The 16,342-nt window shown below is 43.4% G+C and overlaps 1 protein-coding gene and 1 long non-coding RNA gene across 2 annotated transcripts; one reads left to right on the forward strand and one right to left on the reverse strand.

Annotated features, from left to right (window-relative positions):
• Nucleotides 1–231: 231 nt before the first annotated feature.
• Nucleotides 232–1,973, reverse strand: LOC120681567 (thaumatin-like protein 1b). Its single transcript, XM_039963095.1, has 2 exons — nucleotides 1,540–1,973; nucleotides 232–1,241 (listed from the first exon to the last, which is right to left on the reverse strand). Exons 1-2 carry the CDS (start codon nucleotides 1,640–1,642, stop codon nucleotides 529–531), a joined length of 816 nt encoding a protein of 271 aa, XP_039819029.1. The 5' UTR covers nucleotides 1,643–1,973; the 3' UTR covers nucleotides 232–528.
• Nucleotides 1,974–9,091: 7,118 nt separating this feature from the next.
• Nucleotides 9,092–14,536, forward strand: LOC120683951. The gene is made up of 2 exons (XR_005679003.1): nucleotides 9,092–9,886; nucleotides 14,318–14,536. It is a non-coding gene; the product is annotated as an uncharacterized LOC120683951 (long non-coding RNA).
• The last annotated feature ends 1,806 nt before the right edge of the window (nucleotides 14,537–16,342 follow it).

Consider the following 16,342-nt stretch of genomic DNA (forward strand, 5'->3'; position numbering starts at 1 on the left):
TGCGGATGTGATCCCCTTTTCTAAAGCCCGTGGAGTACACTGGAGCTCCAACAAATCCACCTACAAAAGGTTTTCGCCGCTGGCAATTTCACGTCGGTCAGAAATTTTCCGTGGTTTCTTTTTTTTCGAGGAAATTTTCCGTGATTTCAAGCGACGAAAATATTCGATTGTGATAAATAGATGATGTTGAAGTGTAGCACCATCCAAAATATCTCAATACGAAGTACAAGATATCGTTGAACCACCTCCTTTTCATGAAGAGTATGTATTGAATAAATTAAATCAGTATGTGTTTTGTGTGTTACCTTCTGTGCATATCAACATCTTATTGCTTGTACTCCTACTGACTTCATTCGTGCTCGAAGCACCACCATATGTAGGAAGTTTTGAAAGAAATATCTAGTCTGGCTCTAAACACTGCTAGCTCTTCAATTATTATTACCAACATATCAAGGAATATAATCTCCAAATTAAACCTCATCTTCCTTGACCAATTTTTCTTTTTCACTCTGGTCATCACTTTGATAATTAACTCCCAGGGCAGAAGGTGACGTCATAGCTGGAGGCGCCGGAGCACGTGAAGGTGCTGCTGGCGTCGTCGTAGGCGTAGCTGTACGCCGCCGGGCAGGCGCTCTTGAAGACCTGCGAGTAGCTGGTGGGCCCGCACGCCGCCGGCGTGCCGTACTGCCCCGTGCAGCAGTAGCGCGCGCTGCCGTAGGCGTTGCAGGCGCTCTTGCACGCTACGACGCCACCGCCGGACGCGGCCACGACGCGGAGGTCCGCGGGGCACATGGCGTTCACGTCCCCCGCGCACGCCGCCGGCCGGCAGTCCCCGCCGCCGCCTGAGGGCGCCACGCGCACCGGCACGTTGAACCCGTCGACGAGGCTCACGTCGTAGAAGTCCTGCCCGCCGCTGCCCGGCGCGGCGAGGGTGACCTCCACGAGCGAGACGGGCGGCGCCGGCCCGCGGCCCTCGCAGGCAACGTCGCCCGTGCCGCAGTCCGCCGTGGCGCAGGAGAAGCGGCCCGTGGCGGAGTCCACGGCGCAGCCCGTGCGCGCCCAGAACGTGCCCGACCAGCTCCCGGACGACGGCGCGTCGAGGTGGGACGTGGCCGACGGCGCCAGGTAGAAGCCGGAGCGCGCGAGCGGCGGCGAGCTCGCGCCGTGGAGCGCGCCCACCCACACCGGGTTATGGCAGGCGTTGGTGAAGCGGAACGACGTCGCGCCGTCAGCGCCCAGCGCTGCACATTATCCAAAACGACGCATTTTAGTTGCATTCATAGTGGAAAAACAATGGAGAAATTCCTGAAGAAACGAAAACAAAGAAAACATTCGATCGAGAATTAAGCGTACTAAAAGTCAGTTGAACAATAAACTCAAGATTAGAAAACCAAAAATGAATCTTTCATTTTTTTTCACATGCAGATCAGAAATAAATGTCGAATCTTAGATGTTCGTTCTCCGCGAAAATTGTTGCCACAATGAGAAAAAAAAACATGGAATTGAAGTTTGTGTGGAAGAATTAATTCCGATCCAGACCTCCGCAAAGAAGCTGAAGAATCAGGAGAATGGCAGGAGGAACCACCCTGTTCCTAGCAGCATTGGCAACGGAGTGTTGGAGAAGAAGGTGAGCTACCGCCATGGTAGCTAGCAGGCACAAGAAACCTAGATGGATCTCACAAGGAACAATCACAAGCGCACAAGCAACATATATATAGATCTATATATATAAGTATCTGCCGATATTTGGACGTATATGGCAGATACTTAGACGTATATATATAATTATATATAGCAAGTAAAATCAAGAAGCCTGGCCTCATGTACGGTACGGTGGTTGCAGCTTAGATATAGATAGGCCGCCGGATAGAAGAATGCGTGGAGGGGAGAAAAAGGCATGCATTGCAACAGATCGAGAAAAAGTTTCCACCTTTTCGGCGAATTTATATTGGGCCCTCACGCTTGGCATGGGCTATCTAGCAAGCTGGCTGATTGCTAGCAAAGCCGGCCGTTGCAACAGGAAAAAAAAAAGCGATGGAGATTTAATTGGCATCACGTACGTGTACGCGCGAACTGATCATCAGTTCCACCGATTACATTAATGGTGGATCTGGGCATCGATCTAGCTCTCTTTTTCGATTTGGTGAAGGTTTGGTACCCTCCTGTGGATTAGAGATACTGGCGATGGCTGAATCTTTTGTCTCTGCTGGGGGTCAAATGACAGGTGAACTGACAAAGAGGATCGGCAGGACCCGGCCAACCTATTCATGCAATCCCCCAGAAAATGTTGGCAAAAGCTGAAGCTCAGTACGGAACTGCATGCAAAGGATTTGAATAAAATAAAAAAAATAGCGTCACTATGAGTCACCCATGACATTTTGTTGCTCCAATATCTTCATTTTCCACAAAAGATAGTATGAGAAAAGAATCTTGATATATGTTTCTTTCTACTGGATACATAAAATCTGCGTTTGCGAATTCAAGACCTCGGAAATCTTGTGGCCATCACAGTTTCATTGCTAGTGACTATTTATTTTACCAAAAGGTGCTTGGCTAACGTGAAGTTTCACTTTCAATGCATCAAAAAGTAGAATCAGGATTACTGATAACTCCAGTAGTCCAGTTATGAATTCAACTTTTTTGCACTATTCTAAAAGAATCCAGAGCTGAAAATATCCTTTTTTTTTAATTAGGGAAGAGCTGAAAATATCCTTAGCGGTGGAGAAAGGTAAACACCAGCGGACATATGGTGCATTGGACGACGAAGCATGAATAGTGGCGCAGTGATTCTGTTGCAGCTTTGCTGTCTCTCAATTCACGGTGACGTGTCAAAATGCCGAACCTTCATCGCAATTTCCAAACAACATTCACATAGTTGGGAAGTGGTATTCAAGATGCCACCACAATAAATATTGCCATTATTGTTAAGAGTAGAATCGAGAGAGCAAGAGAATTTAGGGAATGAATGATTGTATTAATTGATAGAGATCATTATTTATATACAAGACCAAGGGAGGCAGAAGGGACATGCCCCCTTCGGTATAGCCCTTTTCGTGATGACCCTTTCATGAAAGGTAACCGCCTAATGACTAATCTAATTAACAATTACAGAAATTGATCACTAATTCTATTTTTTCATAACACTCCCCCTTGATCAATTTTCTTCTTCTTGTGGTCTTGTAATCAATTTGCTCTTCTTGTGATTTTGTAATCAATCAAATAACTCCTTGAAAACCCTATAAAAAAAATCAGGAGATGCGATATATATATTACTCCCCCAAAAACCTTTCAGGAAAAATATGAAGAGAATCTTTGGAAAACTCTATGGAAAAACTAAAGTAATACCGGTATATCAGACAAAATTCCTTAAAACCCAGTGGAAAAAATAAGGAGAAACACCATAATATACAATTATCAATGTTAGTAGACCCTTGAGATAAACCCAAAGTCTTAGTCTAATAACACATTGACCCTATGGTCAATATGCTTCTAATATCATCTTCCGAAAACCCCTGTGAGGAAAATAGATGATATACCATATACCTTTGCGCTGGCATTGTCTCATCAAAAACTTTATATGAGAAACCTAAAAAAAACTCACATAAAGAAAAGAGTACAATGCATGTTATGTCTGAGTATCATCCACCAAAAAACCCCGTGGGGAAAAATAGATGATATGACATAACCTTGTGTTGATATTGCCTCTTTAAAAACTTTATATGAGATACCCAAGGGAAAAACTCATAGAAAGAAAAGAGCGCAATATGATGTTTGGAACAAGTTACTATTCGGAGAGACACTCCCCCTAATACTTGCAAATCTCAAATTAAATTCATACCAATGTACTCAACACATAAAAAATGTGGAGTATGGTAGACTGTGAATATTTCAGCGAGATTATCACATCACTTAGTTTGCAAATGTTCATATATCCATATTACCTATGGAGCCAAACCATCTTAGTGCAAAAATATTACACTAAGTGTAAATTGTCTTCATCTACACAACACAAGTTGCATTACCTTTATAGGTAATGACTATTGATTCAATAGAATCAATACCACATAACTTCAGTATGTGATATATCATTCTGTCAAGCTATACATATTCATGTGAAGCCTTGTGCAATACAATATCAGAATGATTAGTGGAATTGACCATTAAATGTCTAGTTAAAGACTATTATAAAATGATATTTCTATATGTACATTAAGTCTTCCAATGATCTGGATTTTGGGATCTTAGAGATAACCAGAATCATTATATCCACATAATCTAATCATGGATTATACCAAGATCACATGTGCTATTTGAGATATCAAAAGATACTCTTAATTCCAATCTACCAATATCTGGTTGGACTAGCGTTGCTACTAGATAGTAAATCTTTGCAAAGATAATATCCGACCGGAAACTTTTGCAAGATATATTAGTGCATCAATAGCACAGAGATAATGAACCGTATGTCCTAGTATCTCATCTCAATCACTATGGTATACAATAATCTTTCTCTCTTCTAGAGGTAGGACAGCCATAGGATACCTTCATATTGAATCGCTCAATATGATCTGGATATAGAAGCTTTGTACAAAACCCTGAGAGAAGATGCTTAGATCATAAACACAAAATAATGTCTTGGTTTAGTCTGTATCTTCCATCTTAAACTTCGCCTTTAGATTATCCTGCGCTATTAATGTGTATTCATTACTAATGGTGTCAAGATTATTGACCACCATATAAGACTATGAAGTCCAATCAAGGATAGTAAAATGAACACCCACGTGTAATCAATCTTGTATCCCTTAAGTTTAAGGAATACACATAAAGTCGATTGTACCAAATTTGACTTAACTGCTTTAAGCCATATATTGACTTAAGCAATACACAATATATGTTGCGATTTTATGTATGAGGGTTGGGTATGTGAACTCCTTCCCGGAAGCTTCACAAGTATACCAAACCAAGTGATTATATAAATATATACAATCACTACATCTATCAACTATCAACCGCAAAGATAGATGCTTTTGTACTGCCAATCAAAAGATAGTATCGGAAATTTATAATGATTATTTAAGAGAATAATTTGCATTGAAAATCAATGCCTGGGCTTTGCGTAAACCCCTTGTGCTACTAGTCCATCTTTGTATCTCACCACCATATGTTCTCAATCCATTCTAGGATGAAAACACTTATGTATCCCACAGTAAAGATACCTTAAGATGTTAGCTCCATAGGCTAAAACATCTCTTCTTGGAGCAAGACTATCTCTGTATGTATTACTTCATTCAACAAGTTCCAATAAGAGTGTTCAAAACACTCTGCCATGTCTTATTAACTGGATGACTTGGAATGTTGTATAGAATTTATTCAGAGAAATATGTTCTTTTCAGTCTATCAATACTGAAAAGTACCATTAACGACTCATCGTGACTTCCTGAAACGAGAGTCATGGCTTTCCGATATCCTAGCATCAGTATTTATGTGCACCTCTAAGCTAGGTTTGTGGATGACATTCATCCACTGGGTAATAACCAATATTTACCCACAAGGTGTTGCCAACCATAGGTTGACCTGCATTTACTATCTTAAAAGGAAAGCCTTCTATTGCTAGCATGAATAATCCTGCTTTATGGCCATACTTCTCCCCCTCTTATTTACAATTGTGAGTTGAGTGGTTTTATTTGGTACCTCCACTCTTTCTGGCACATACATGCAAAGGAGTAATCAGTAAATGCATTTGGCAGTTTATTTGCAATATGTTTCAAATCAATAGTTCTTTGAACTCAAAAGTCAGTTCATTTAGTACGTGATCCTGAGCTTGAGTGGTTTTATTTGGTACCTCCACTCTTTCTGGCACATACATGCAAAGGAGTAATCAGTAAATGCATTTGACAGTTTATTTGCAATATGTTTCAAATCAATAGTTCTTTGAACTCAAAAGTCAGTTCATTTAGTACGTGATCCTGAGCTTGAAATGCCTTAAGCATTCCAAATAATTTTCTGGCATTATATATGATACTTCAAATCTCCCCCTAATGCCTGGAAATGCTCGTTATCAAAATAAACCCAGCGTACGGGCCGTAAGTAGGTCCTGCATGAGAGGTTCTAGATACTCAACGATTGACGGAGATTGAAATCTTATGTTGATCCCAAATTTTCTGTGTGTACTCATCAATGTATGCTGTGGTGGTGAGATTGGTACGTATACAACGTAACCCAATCTTACGCAAATAGGAAATCTTCATGGATTCCCACGTACTAAATGCGTATAGGGGATATGCAGTTAATCATAAGTTAGGAGTGTGTAAATCTATCTGACCCCAACATGAAGTTGGTAAATATTAATTCTCTAACAGTGGTCCTATATTATTTTGATGTCTTTCTCATAGATTTCATTTATCCTTTTGGATATTTAACTAAATTCTAAGGTCAAAACAATCATTTTGAGGCATATAAATTTAGTAGTGTTCAGGATAATGAGCTCACATCTTGAGCCATTATTTACCAAATGCATGGCTGAGTGTGGATACTTCACACACTCTAGATCATCTTATAGATGAATCTTTACAACCATGAAATTCCTGAACTGTCCATACAAAAATGTTTGTATCAGACCCAAACATATTCTCTTGAATATGATAAAGGAATCGAAGACATTAAAATATGATTTTAAGATAAGAGGGTCTTAAAATCTGTTTCACTGTGGCACTTATCGTAACCACACTTTTGGAAAAATATGACCCATAGAATTGCTAATAATTTTTCAACTAATCCCATAGGATGGGCAAGTTGATCATTCCAAATTTGGAATGCATCAATAGTGTGAAAATTATCTTATACGCAACATCTTGTACTGGAATGATTGTATGCATAATACAATCAAAATGAGACTTATCTCATTACATATATGCTATATCCAATATTATCTTTTTGTGTTTCGAAACGAAAACATATTTGGATATCTCTATAATTTGATAAGATATGAGTCGAATTAGGATATAATTAAATATCCTTGTTTGTTAACTTATATCCATAGGAAGAATGATAGTGCTAGAACAAATCAAACTATCATTGCATCGCATCAACGATGGCCAAAAATATTCCCTCTTCTTGTCGTAAGAACCAGGAACATTTTGCTTCCCCAATTATAGAGTTTGTGGAAAAAATGTCCACTAGGCACATACCATTCCCACATTAGAATGATTCCCGGACGATCTATATTTTTATATGACAAGAATTGAATGAAATTCTCATCTAATATATAGAAATCCGTAAATATTATCAAGTATCAAATTTATCAATATGATACCTACAATACTTATGCATTGAAAATAAGTATTACAACATCTTTGATGTATAACAAACAACCCCTAATTGAGGTTTATGAAATTCTTCCCTTAGTCAATGGGATAAAACCAATGCTATTTTTCACTGTCCATGTGGGATAATGATACCATCTAGAGTGAGTTCATCAAACTCCTCTGAAGTCAATATCCACAACATGTGACAGCCCATTGATTTAATTAATTTACACCTAAGGTAAATTAAAAATTATATGGTGATGTTGTAATCTCCAATGCAAAATTTAGGGGGGTCCATATCTTCACTTTGTTTTGGATATTTGGAGGTAGTCAACAAAACATTAAACCTCACAATAGTTAGAGGTAGTCACAAGATGTGTAGACCTCACAAACAATCATTATTAATATGGTACACACATAATAGATAATCTCTATGTCCAAAACATAGAGTAGATCTCTCAATAGTAGGCAAATAAATTGCTGCTATGGGTATGGTCTCTGGGCTGATATATTCACATGAATATACCGTAGCCAGTGCCTAAGACTCTACTACCAGTGTGTAACCTTTAATATTGAATGATGGTAGTCACCATAAAAGTGTACCATTCGTATATTTTCAAAATACTTATTTGGGAGAACACAATGTATGTAATCATCAAGTTCAGATAAACATGATGTAAACCTCTCAGCAATGGGCGAATAATCGCTGCCATAGGCACGGTCTCTGGGCTGAATAATTCAATATGAATTAAGCACAGCCAATGCCTAGGACTCCAATACTTGTGTTAGGATCCCAAATGTATCCAAGATATGGATATAACAATTTTGTATAATCCATTAGTAATTAAAAAATTCTTAATTAAGAAGAACAACCTTTGTTAAAATGCAATTTATGGAAAAAAAACCAAATTAACAAGGTTAACAAAGTACTCTACCGTATCGATATTGTTTAAGGCAGAGACTGAAACAGAAAATTTACTAAGCACATAGTGCTATAGTTGGATAATGGCAGAATTTTGCGCAAATCCTGTAGGGATCAAAGCAAAAATCCACTTTTATGTTAGCCTGACTAGCAAAAATGGTTTGGCTGCCATTTTGCCTTTCTAGACTGGGCCAATATGAGCCTAAATAAAATCGTCATTAATTAAGCATCACTTAATTAAGAGGATCTGATTTTATTGCAATTAAAAATAATTGCCAAGCAACAAAATTGATAAATTCTTTGTGTTTAGATATACAATTTTCTGGTCTCGAAAGCAAATAATGTATAGGTGTAAAAACACTACTATACAAATACTGTTAAAGTCCATGACTAAAACAGAAAATCATAGACACAGAAAACATATATAAATAGTGATCTCCGCAATATAATATATTATGATGTAATTTCTAAAGACTCATAGGTATAAAAAAACTATCTATTTACTCTAGGTAAATAATTTGCATCATAAGTCATTTAAACACAAGGTACAACATTTATATCATCAATTATAAATATAATATATTGCAATGTTATATCTAGTCTAAGGACATAACGATACAATACCTTAGTAATCTACTTATTTGGATTACCATGTAAATTATACTCGTAGAAGAAATCTGGGGGCTTTTTGTGAAATTCCATGGGAGAGGATGAAATTGGCTCGGTTGGTGCCGTGGCTTGGCTTGTGGCTTGGCTTGGGCCTGTGGACGAGCCAGCCAGCAAGCAGGGGCGCGGCCTGCTTGGGCCCGTAAAAGAGAACGGGTAAGGGGCGGTTAACCCACGACTCCTTGAACCGCTGCCGCCGTCCGTGCCTCCGAGCGCCGTTCCTACCCCCGAGCGGCGGCCCTTCGCCGATGCGCTGCCGCCGCCGTCATGGTGTGCCACCGGCGAGCGCTGTCGCCGGCGTCGAGGGCCGCCACGCGCCGTTGCCGAGCGCGCCGCCTCTTCTTCCTCTTGATTCTTGCGCCTTCTCGCCCCCATGTGCGCTGGCTGATGCCGGCCGCTGCCGTGTGCCTCTGCGCCGCCGCCGCTGCCGGGGACGTCGCCCAGCGCCCCCTTCTCCTCTTCTTCGGTTCCGCCCCTCCCCCTCGTGCGCCGGCCATGGCCGATTCAATGGTCGGAGGGGAGCTCCAATCCATGTGCGCGCCGTGGCCGAGGGCCGTCGGCCCGATGCGCCGCCGCGGCCGGTGTGCGACGCCGGTGCGCCTTGCCGGCGCCGTCGACGTCCCTTTGCGCCGAGCCCGGCCTTCGGTGGCACTCCCTGCGAGGCCGCCCCGCGACGGAGGACGCAGGCAGGTGAAGAGGGGCGTCGTTCGTGCCGCCGGTGGTGCGTGGTTCAGTGGTTGTGCCAGGCTTCCTCATCGGTTCAGTGGTTGTGCCAGGCTCCTCATCGACGGTGAGGACTCAGATGGCTAGGCATCCAGCGCCCCTGACTACCGGTGAAGCGGCGGCCGCGACCACCGCGGAAACGGCGTCCATGGCGATGATGGCGTCCTGTGAGACGCCGGCCATGCAGGGTGAAGATGCAGCGTCCTCTCTTCTGGAAGTGATGACGGCGACGTCCAGTGCACAGGCGGCGAGAGGAAGGATGCAAAGAGACGTAAGTCAGTGGGTTCATCTTACTCATCATAGTTTCGGCCTCGTGGCCTCTATCCTTTTCTCGTTGTTGTTGTTCTCGTCGAGTTGTGCTCGTTAAAGCTTCGTGGCGTAGTTTCTGCCTGTTTCTTTCTTGCGAGAGTTCTCGCCGAGTTCCCTGGAGGCTGAACTCTTCGAGTTCTGCCTCGGCGAGTTCTTTGTTTGTGCCCAGTAGAGAGCAAAGTGTATGATAACGTGTTAAGAGTAGAATTGAGAGAGAGAGAGCGAGAGAATTTGAGAATTTAGGGAATGAATGATTGAGATTGATAGAGATCTTTGTTTATATACAGAACCAAGAGAGGCCGAAGGGACATGCTCTTTCGGTATGGCCCCTTCGTGAGTTGGCCCTTCCGTGGATTGTCTTTTTTGTGATGGCCCTTTCATAAAAGGTAACCGGCTAATGACTAATCTAATTAACTATTACAGAAATTGATCACTAATTCTATTTCTTCAAAACAATTATAATTCTTTCCGTGGTAACTGAATCATCATGGGTTCTTCTTCCTCTTTTATTTAGGAAAGTTTAGTATGGAATATTTTTCATGCCCCAGTATAAAAGGCAAAATAGTCAAAATCATCCCTAAACTGGACTCAGCTCAATTTGATTCCTAAACTATAAAAACATTCAATTTAGTTCTTAAACTATCCCGACCGGCCCAACTTCGTCTTTGAATCCGACGTGTCAGCTTGGGGTGTGAAATACATTTTTTTTACCCTCCATCCGTAGAGGCAGCTTCCACCCACACTGAGCCGAGCTGACTGGGAGGGGGCGGCGTGCTGGCAGGGATAGGGTGGCGAGGGGGCAGCGATAGCTTCCACCTACACTGAGCCGAGCTGGCTGGGAGGGGCGGCGTACTGGCAGGGACAGGGTGGCGAAGGGAGCGGCGACCTGAGGAGGGAGCGGTTTGGCTCGATGCGAGCTGGAAGCTGCCTGTGTTAAACCTGCTCTATATATGGATGAAGGGTAAAAAGAGTATTTCACACCCAAGCTGACTGTGCGGTGACTAGAGGAGCCTACGGGGCATGCCATGTCGAATTCAAGGATGAACACTACTAAAAAAACAATAATCGTGACCTTTAAAAAAGCCCTCAGAGGCAGGCACGATTTCGAACCGCCTCGGTTAATGCCTGCGATTAACCGAGGAGGTAATTTTTCATTAACTGAGGCGGTCACACTTAACCGCCTGGAAAATCGATTTAGGGAGGTGGTCGTCTAACAAACAACCGCCTCGAAAAATGCTTTATTTTTGAGGCAGTCATCTTTATGCATGCCCGCCTGTGTTAATATAGCTGAGGCCCAGCAAGCCCATTAGCTAGGTTCTATCTGCACTCTCTCTCTCTCCTCTCAGGCAGGCGGTGGCCGCACTCTCCCTCCCTCACATGTGCTCTCCCTCCCTCCTTTCACTCTCTCAACTCTGGCCTGCCTCTCCCACAAGCGGCGGATCCGGCCCCCACATCGTCTCCGACAGGGGATCCGGCCCCCACCTCATCTCCGGCGGCGGATTGTCTGGCCCCCACCTTGGATTCGGTGGCGCCCCCACTCCTCCAGCGCGGATCCGACAAGGACGAGCAGGCCTTCAACTCCGGCGGCGGCGCAGAGGCCGGATCCGGTGGTGTGGAGGTCGGATCTGGCCTCCCAACGGCGGCGCGTGGATGGGCTTGGCGGGCCTGTGGATGAGCTTGCTGGGCTTGTCCATGGGCTTTCTTCTTTTTTGTTCTTTTTATTTGATTAATCGAGACGGGCGGAAACCGCCTCTGTTAATGCTCTATTTATGGTGATGATGCCTCCGAGGTGGTTGGGCCAGACCGCCTCGAAAAACTATTTCTAACTGCCTCGAAAAAGATTTCTGTAGTAGTGAAGTTGAGCCGGTTAGGATAGTTCAGGGTCTAAATTGGACGTTTTAATTGTTCAGTGACCAAATTTAGCCGGGCTTTATAGTTCAGGGACTAAAGTGGTATTATTATGCGCTGTAAAAGGACATTTCATTGCAATACTCTTTTTCTCCTTTCTTTCCTACGACATCATGCATGTATTTCCTTGTTTCTCTCTAACTAAGTGTTCGCTTTTAAGCCTTTCCTATTGTCTATTTGGTATTATTCAGCGCGCCGGCGGCGCCATCACCGCTCCTACGAGCCAGTAAAAGCACCATTATTCAGCGCGCCGGCGGCGCCATCACCGCTCCAACGAACCAGTAAAAGCACCGCTCTTTTTAAATTCGTGGCAGAAATGTAGTCACCGCAATCAATGGGCTTGAACACCCACAAATTGACAAGGCACCCACTAGAGAGAGTAAGAGCATCTTCAAAAGTTTTCCATATTCTACTTGGCAAATTTTGTGATTTGTCAATTCCCAAAACTATTTGCCAAGTAAAAAAATAGTTCCTCTCAAATAGTTTGCTATTTCGGACTTGGCAAAATGAAAAAAAAGGCAATAGGCAGCATGCAAGCAGGGAGAAGACTTTATTTTCATGGTCAGTACGCAGCATGCAAGCAGGGAGAGGATTTGCCAAGCTCTTTGCCAAGTTGCTAAATATGCACTGTGAGGGAGGATTTTTGCCAAGTTGCCATATTTTGACAAGTCGTTTGCCAAACTATTGGAGGGATATTTTAAATGTTTTTGCCAAAAATCAAGGATGCCAACTCCATTTGCCAAATTTTTGGAGATGCTCTAAAAACTCCAATCTAAATGAGTAATTAGATGCAGAACCTTTTACTGTCCATGTTGCCAACATCACTCGTTTTGGATAGAATATGGGGATGGTTGGAGACTCGAGGATTGGGCCATTAATACCTTCTGCTGCAAATGCAGTTGCGGCTTTTCCTCCCCTAATTTCCTCTCTCCCTCGTTAATTGCCACCCTCTCTCTCCCTCACCACCTAGGGGCTCCTGCAAACTCACCACTGGAGATGCTCATCCCTAGAGGCTCCGATGGACCATTGGAGACTCATGACGTCGGATCCCTCGCTCCCCTGTCCCCACCCGATGCTTCATCAAGTTGTGATTTGGGATGCCAGCACCGTCATCGACTGGGCATAGCCATGATTCAGGTGTACTCCACCTGGTGGGGCTCGACCACCACCGCTGCCGGCTAGTCGGAGCCATTGGCTGCCATCGGCTCAACCTCTGGCAGAAACCAGGTGAGTTCAACCACACCTACATGCTTGTTCGATCCCACCACAGTCATCTTCAGTTCTGGAGATTTGATCAACCGTTAATTGGAACAATCGCATTGTATGCTTGCGCAGTAACCACCTGATTCACCTGATCCACGGTGGCAACCTTGTCCTTGTTTGCACGCGTATATGATCCTTGCACGAATGAAGATCTTTAGGTTAGGTTCCCACTTCTCTGTGCGTTTATGAATTTACATAACGACAAGAGAAATTCATTGTTTCTTTCTCTCGTTTTGATGAAGAGATGGAGGACGTTAGCTAGAGAGGTGTCCTTGATGCGCCTCTCTCGGGATGGTGACTGGCGAGTGACACCTCTCTTATGTGTTTTGTTTGCTAATCCATTTCTCTAATTGTGACTTGGATGTGCTAATCAAATGACAAACCGCTGAAGGCAGGCAAAAGCTTCGCTCCCCTGTGCGTGTATGCCTTTTAAGTATTATCTTTCTGCATTATTCCATCGCAAACCAACCAAACTATTCATGCTCTGATTGATCTTATCTGGTAGTGGTTAGATACACTAGTATGTACGTACTCAGATTGTATCCAATAGATTGAAAAATTACTGCTTGTTTGTACCCATATACAATGTAGCATTTTGATAATTACTTCTTCGAATATTACTCCTCTTAATTTTAAGAAATATGTAGCATTTTTCCATAATTTAGAGTAGTAATTTGTTCATATCCAGGTAGTATAACTTTACAATTTAGAGTAGTATGTGCTTATGTTAGATAAGCTGCAAGCTAGAAGGATTCAGGGGCAGTCACATGAATGGGATGATTACTTCTTTGAATATTACACTTCTTAATTTAAAAAAAATTTCAAGTAGTATTTTTAAGTATTTAGAGAAGTACTTTTGTTCATATTCGGTCAGTAATTTCACAATTTAGAATAGTATGCACTTCTGTTACATAAGCCGCAAGCTAGAAGGATTCAGGGGCAGACGCATGCACGGGCTGATTACCTCTTTGGATATTACTCCTCTTACTTTAAAACAATTTTGGTAATTCCTTACTTGAATTAATATTAATTACTCCTCTTAGTTACAAATAATTTTATGTAGTATTTTCAATAAATCAGAGTAGTATTTTTTGCTCATATTCAGATAGTAAATTCACAATTTTGAGTATATAGTATTTGCTTCACGGCTTAGAGTAGTATATTTTTTTACAGTTTTCATATTCTATAGTTTTGATAGCATAATAAATATTTATTAATGCAGGCGGTCAGGAGAGGCATACATCTATCTCGAGCCGCTCCTGAGAGTAGTGCTACATGTCAGACAATGACATTGTGCGACAGCATGCATGACCACATGGTGGCGAATGTTGTTGCATTGCCTCTATGATTTTTGTGTGATGCGTGATCAGCCTCGTGTCACACGTCATTTTGAATGTTTTCAAATATAAACACATCACATGTGTTTTTAACATAAACACAATTCTGATTCTTTGATTTTCTTTATTTTTTCTGCTGCGATTGTATTTGTGCAAGAGTTGTAGTTTGACTTATGTTAGAGCTACACACTACTACAGAAACAGTTTATAGGGGCGGGTAAAATCACATTTCTAGGGATAAATGCCGCACCCGCCCCTACTTTTCGCAACTAAAAATAACTGGGGCGGGTGACCTCCTCACCCACCCTACAAATATATTTTTAGGGACAGATGATGCCCCACCTGTTCCTAAAAAATTGATTTATAGGAACGGGTGCAAATTGATTTAAAAATAAAAAAAAGCCGCCGCTCCACCGCTGCTCATCGCCGTGGCCACTGCCGCCTCCCGCGGCCGCCGCAGTAGGACGACGTGCTCCTCCAGAACGGGCACCCAGACAAAGAGGTGCGTGCCTCACTGCGCCGCCACTCTCGAGTGCTTCCTCGAGGCCAAGGATGACGCGCACGACCTCCTCGACGAGCTCGACAAGGAGGCCACCTGCGCCGTCGCCCCAAGCCGCAGGAGGCCGGGCCTGCTGGCCGCCGCGCCCACGCGGCCGCCGCGCTCGAGCTGTTGCATCTGCAGAATATACTCGATGGCGTCCCTGGGGATGCACACTTTAGTTAGATGATGATGAACACCCGAACAACAAAGGAAGGTCTCGATTGACACGGCAACCAATCAATCAGTTCAACACGCACCATATTGGGGACGATGTTGCGGAGGGCGTTGAGCCTCTGGCGGCAGCGCTCCCCGTGGCGACGATGCTGCTGCCAGGCTTGTTGCTGACGCTCCCCATGCCCGCGGTCGCCGCGAAGGAGTTGGAGCCGGCGTCCGGGGCGCTCGAGTTGCCGTCGCGCGCGGTGCTGCGGCCGCCGTCCCCGTTGGCGTCGATGCCCAAGCTGCAGGTAGACAGAGAGGAGAGGGAGAGAGCACAGGAGAGAGGACAGAGGAGAGCTCACGATGGAACAGAGAACTACACGTGAAGGAGAGAGAAGCACGGAGAGGATCTTATTGGATGTGCACCGCCACAGTATCTGCGACAGCAACTTATCCGGTGATCGCACCGCACGGGACGGCTGGTCAACTCAAATTGTGTGAGGATGCGCTGAAGGCTGCATGCATCCTAGTCAAGCAAGCAATAAATGGGACAGATGGGGAGCAATAAAAGGGACCAACATCAAGGCACTCACATCAAGTGGGGGCGGTGCCTGGCCGATCCTTAAATGAGTCGGACCAACATCAAGGCACTCACAACCTTTACTACGAGGGGTGTGTTTAGATACCCAAATTCCTCCCAACTTTCTAAATTTTTCATCACATCTCCATCACATCGAAACATTAAATATAATAAATGACTCATGCATGAAGTACTAAATATAGGTAAATAAAAAAACTAATTGCATAGTTTTGATGTACGTTGCGAGACCAATTTTTTGAGCTTAGTTAGATCATGGTAGAATAATATTTACCATAAACAAACGAATTCATCGCTACAGTACTTTTCCCATGGGAAACACAGCCGAGATGGTGCATGGCAGTAATTTCATCACGTAAGAAGTCCGGCGAGTGCGCCACCGTGCGCGTTGAATTGTTATTCAGCTCGTAGCGAGCTGAATAGATCGGCCATATATATATATATGACAGTATTATTCTATACTCTGGATATGGAATATTTCATACCCTAACTATGGAATAGTTATTCCATGCCCGAGCCGATCTCTGGCGCACACGCGAGCGCGTTGCTCGCGGCCGCCTGCTAGTGTTTTTGGTTTTTCTCTGCGGAAGTGGCTCAGTGCGGTTCCCTGTCGCT

Source organism: Panicum virgatum, chromosome 7N, assembly GCF_016808335.1.
Source record: "Panicum virgatum strain AP13 chromosome 7N, P.virgatum_v5, whole genome shotgun sequence".
Classification (NCBI taxonomy): domain Eukaryota; kingdom Viridiplantae; phylum Streptophyta; class Magnoliopsida; order Poales; family Poaceae; genus Panicum; species Panicum virgatum.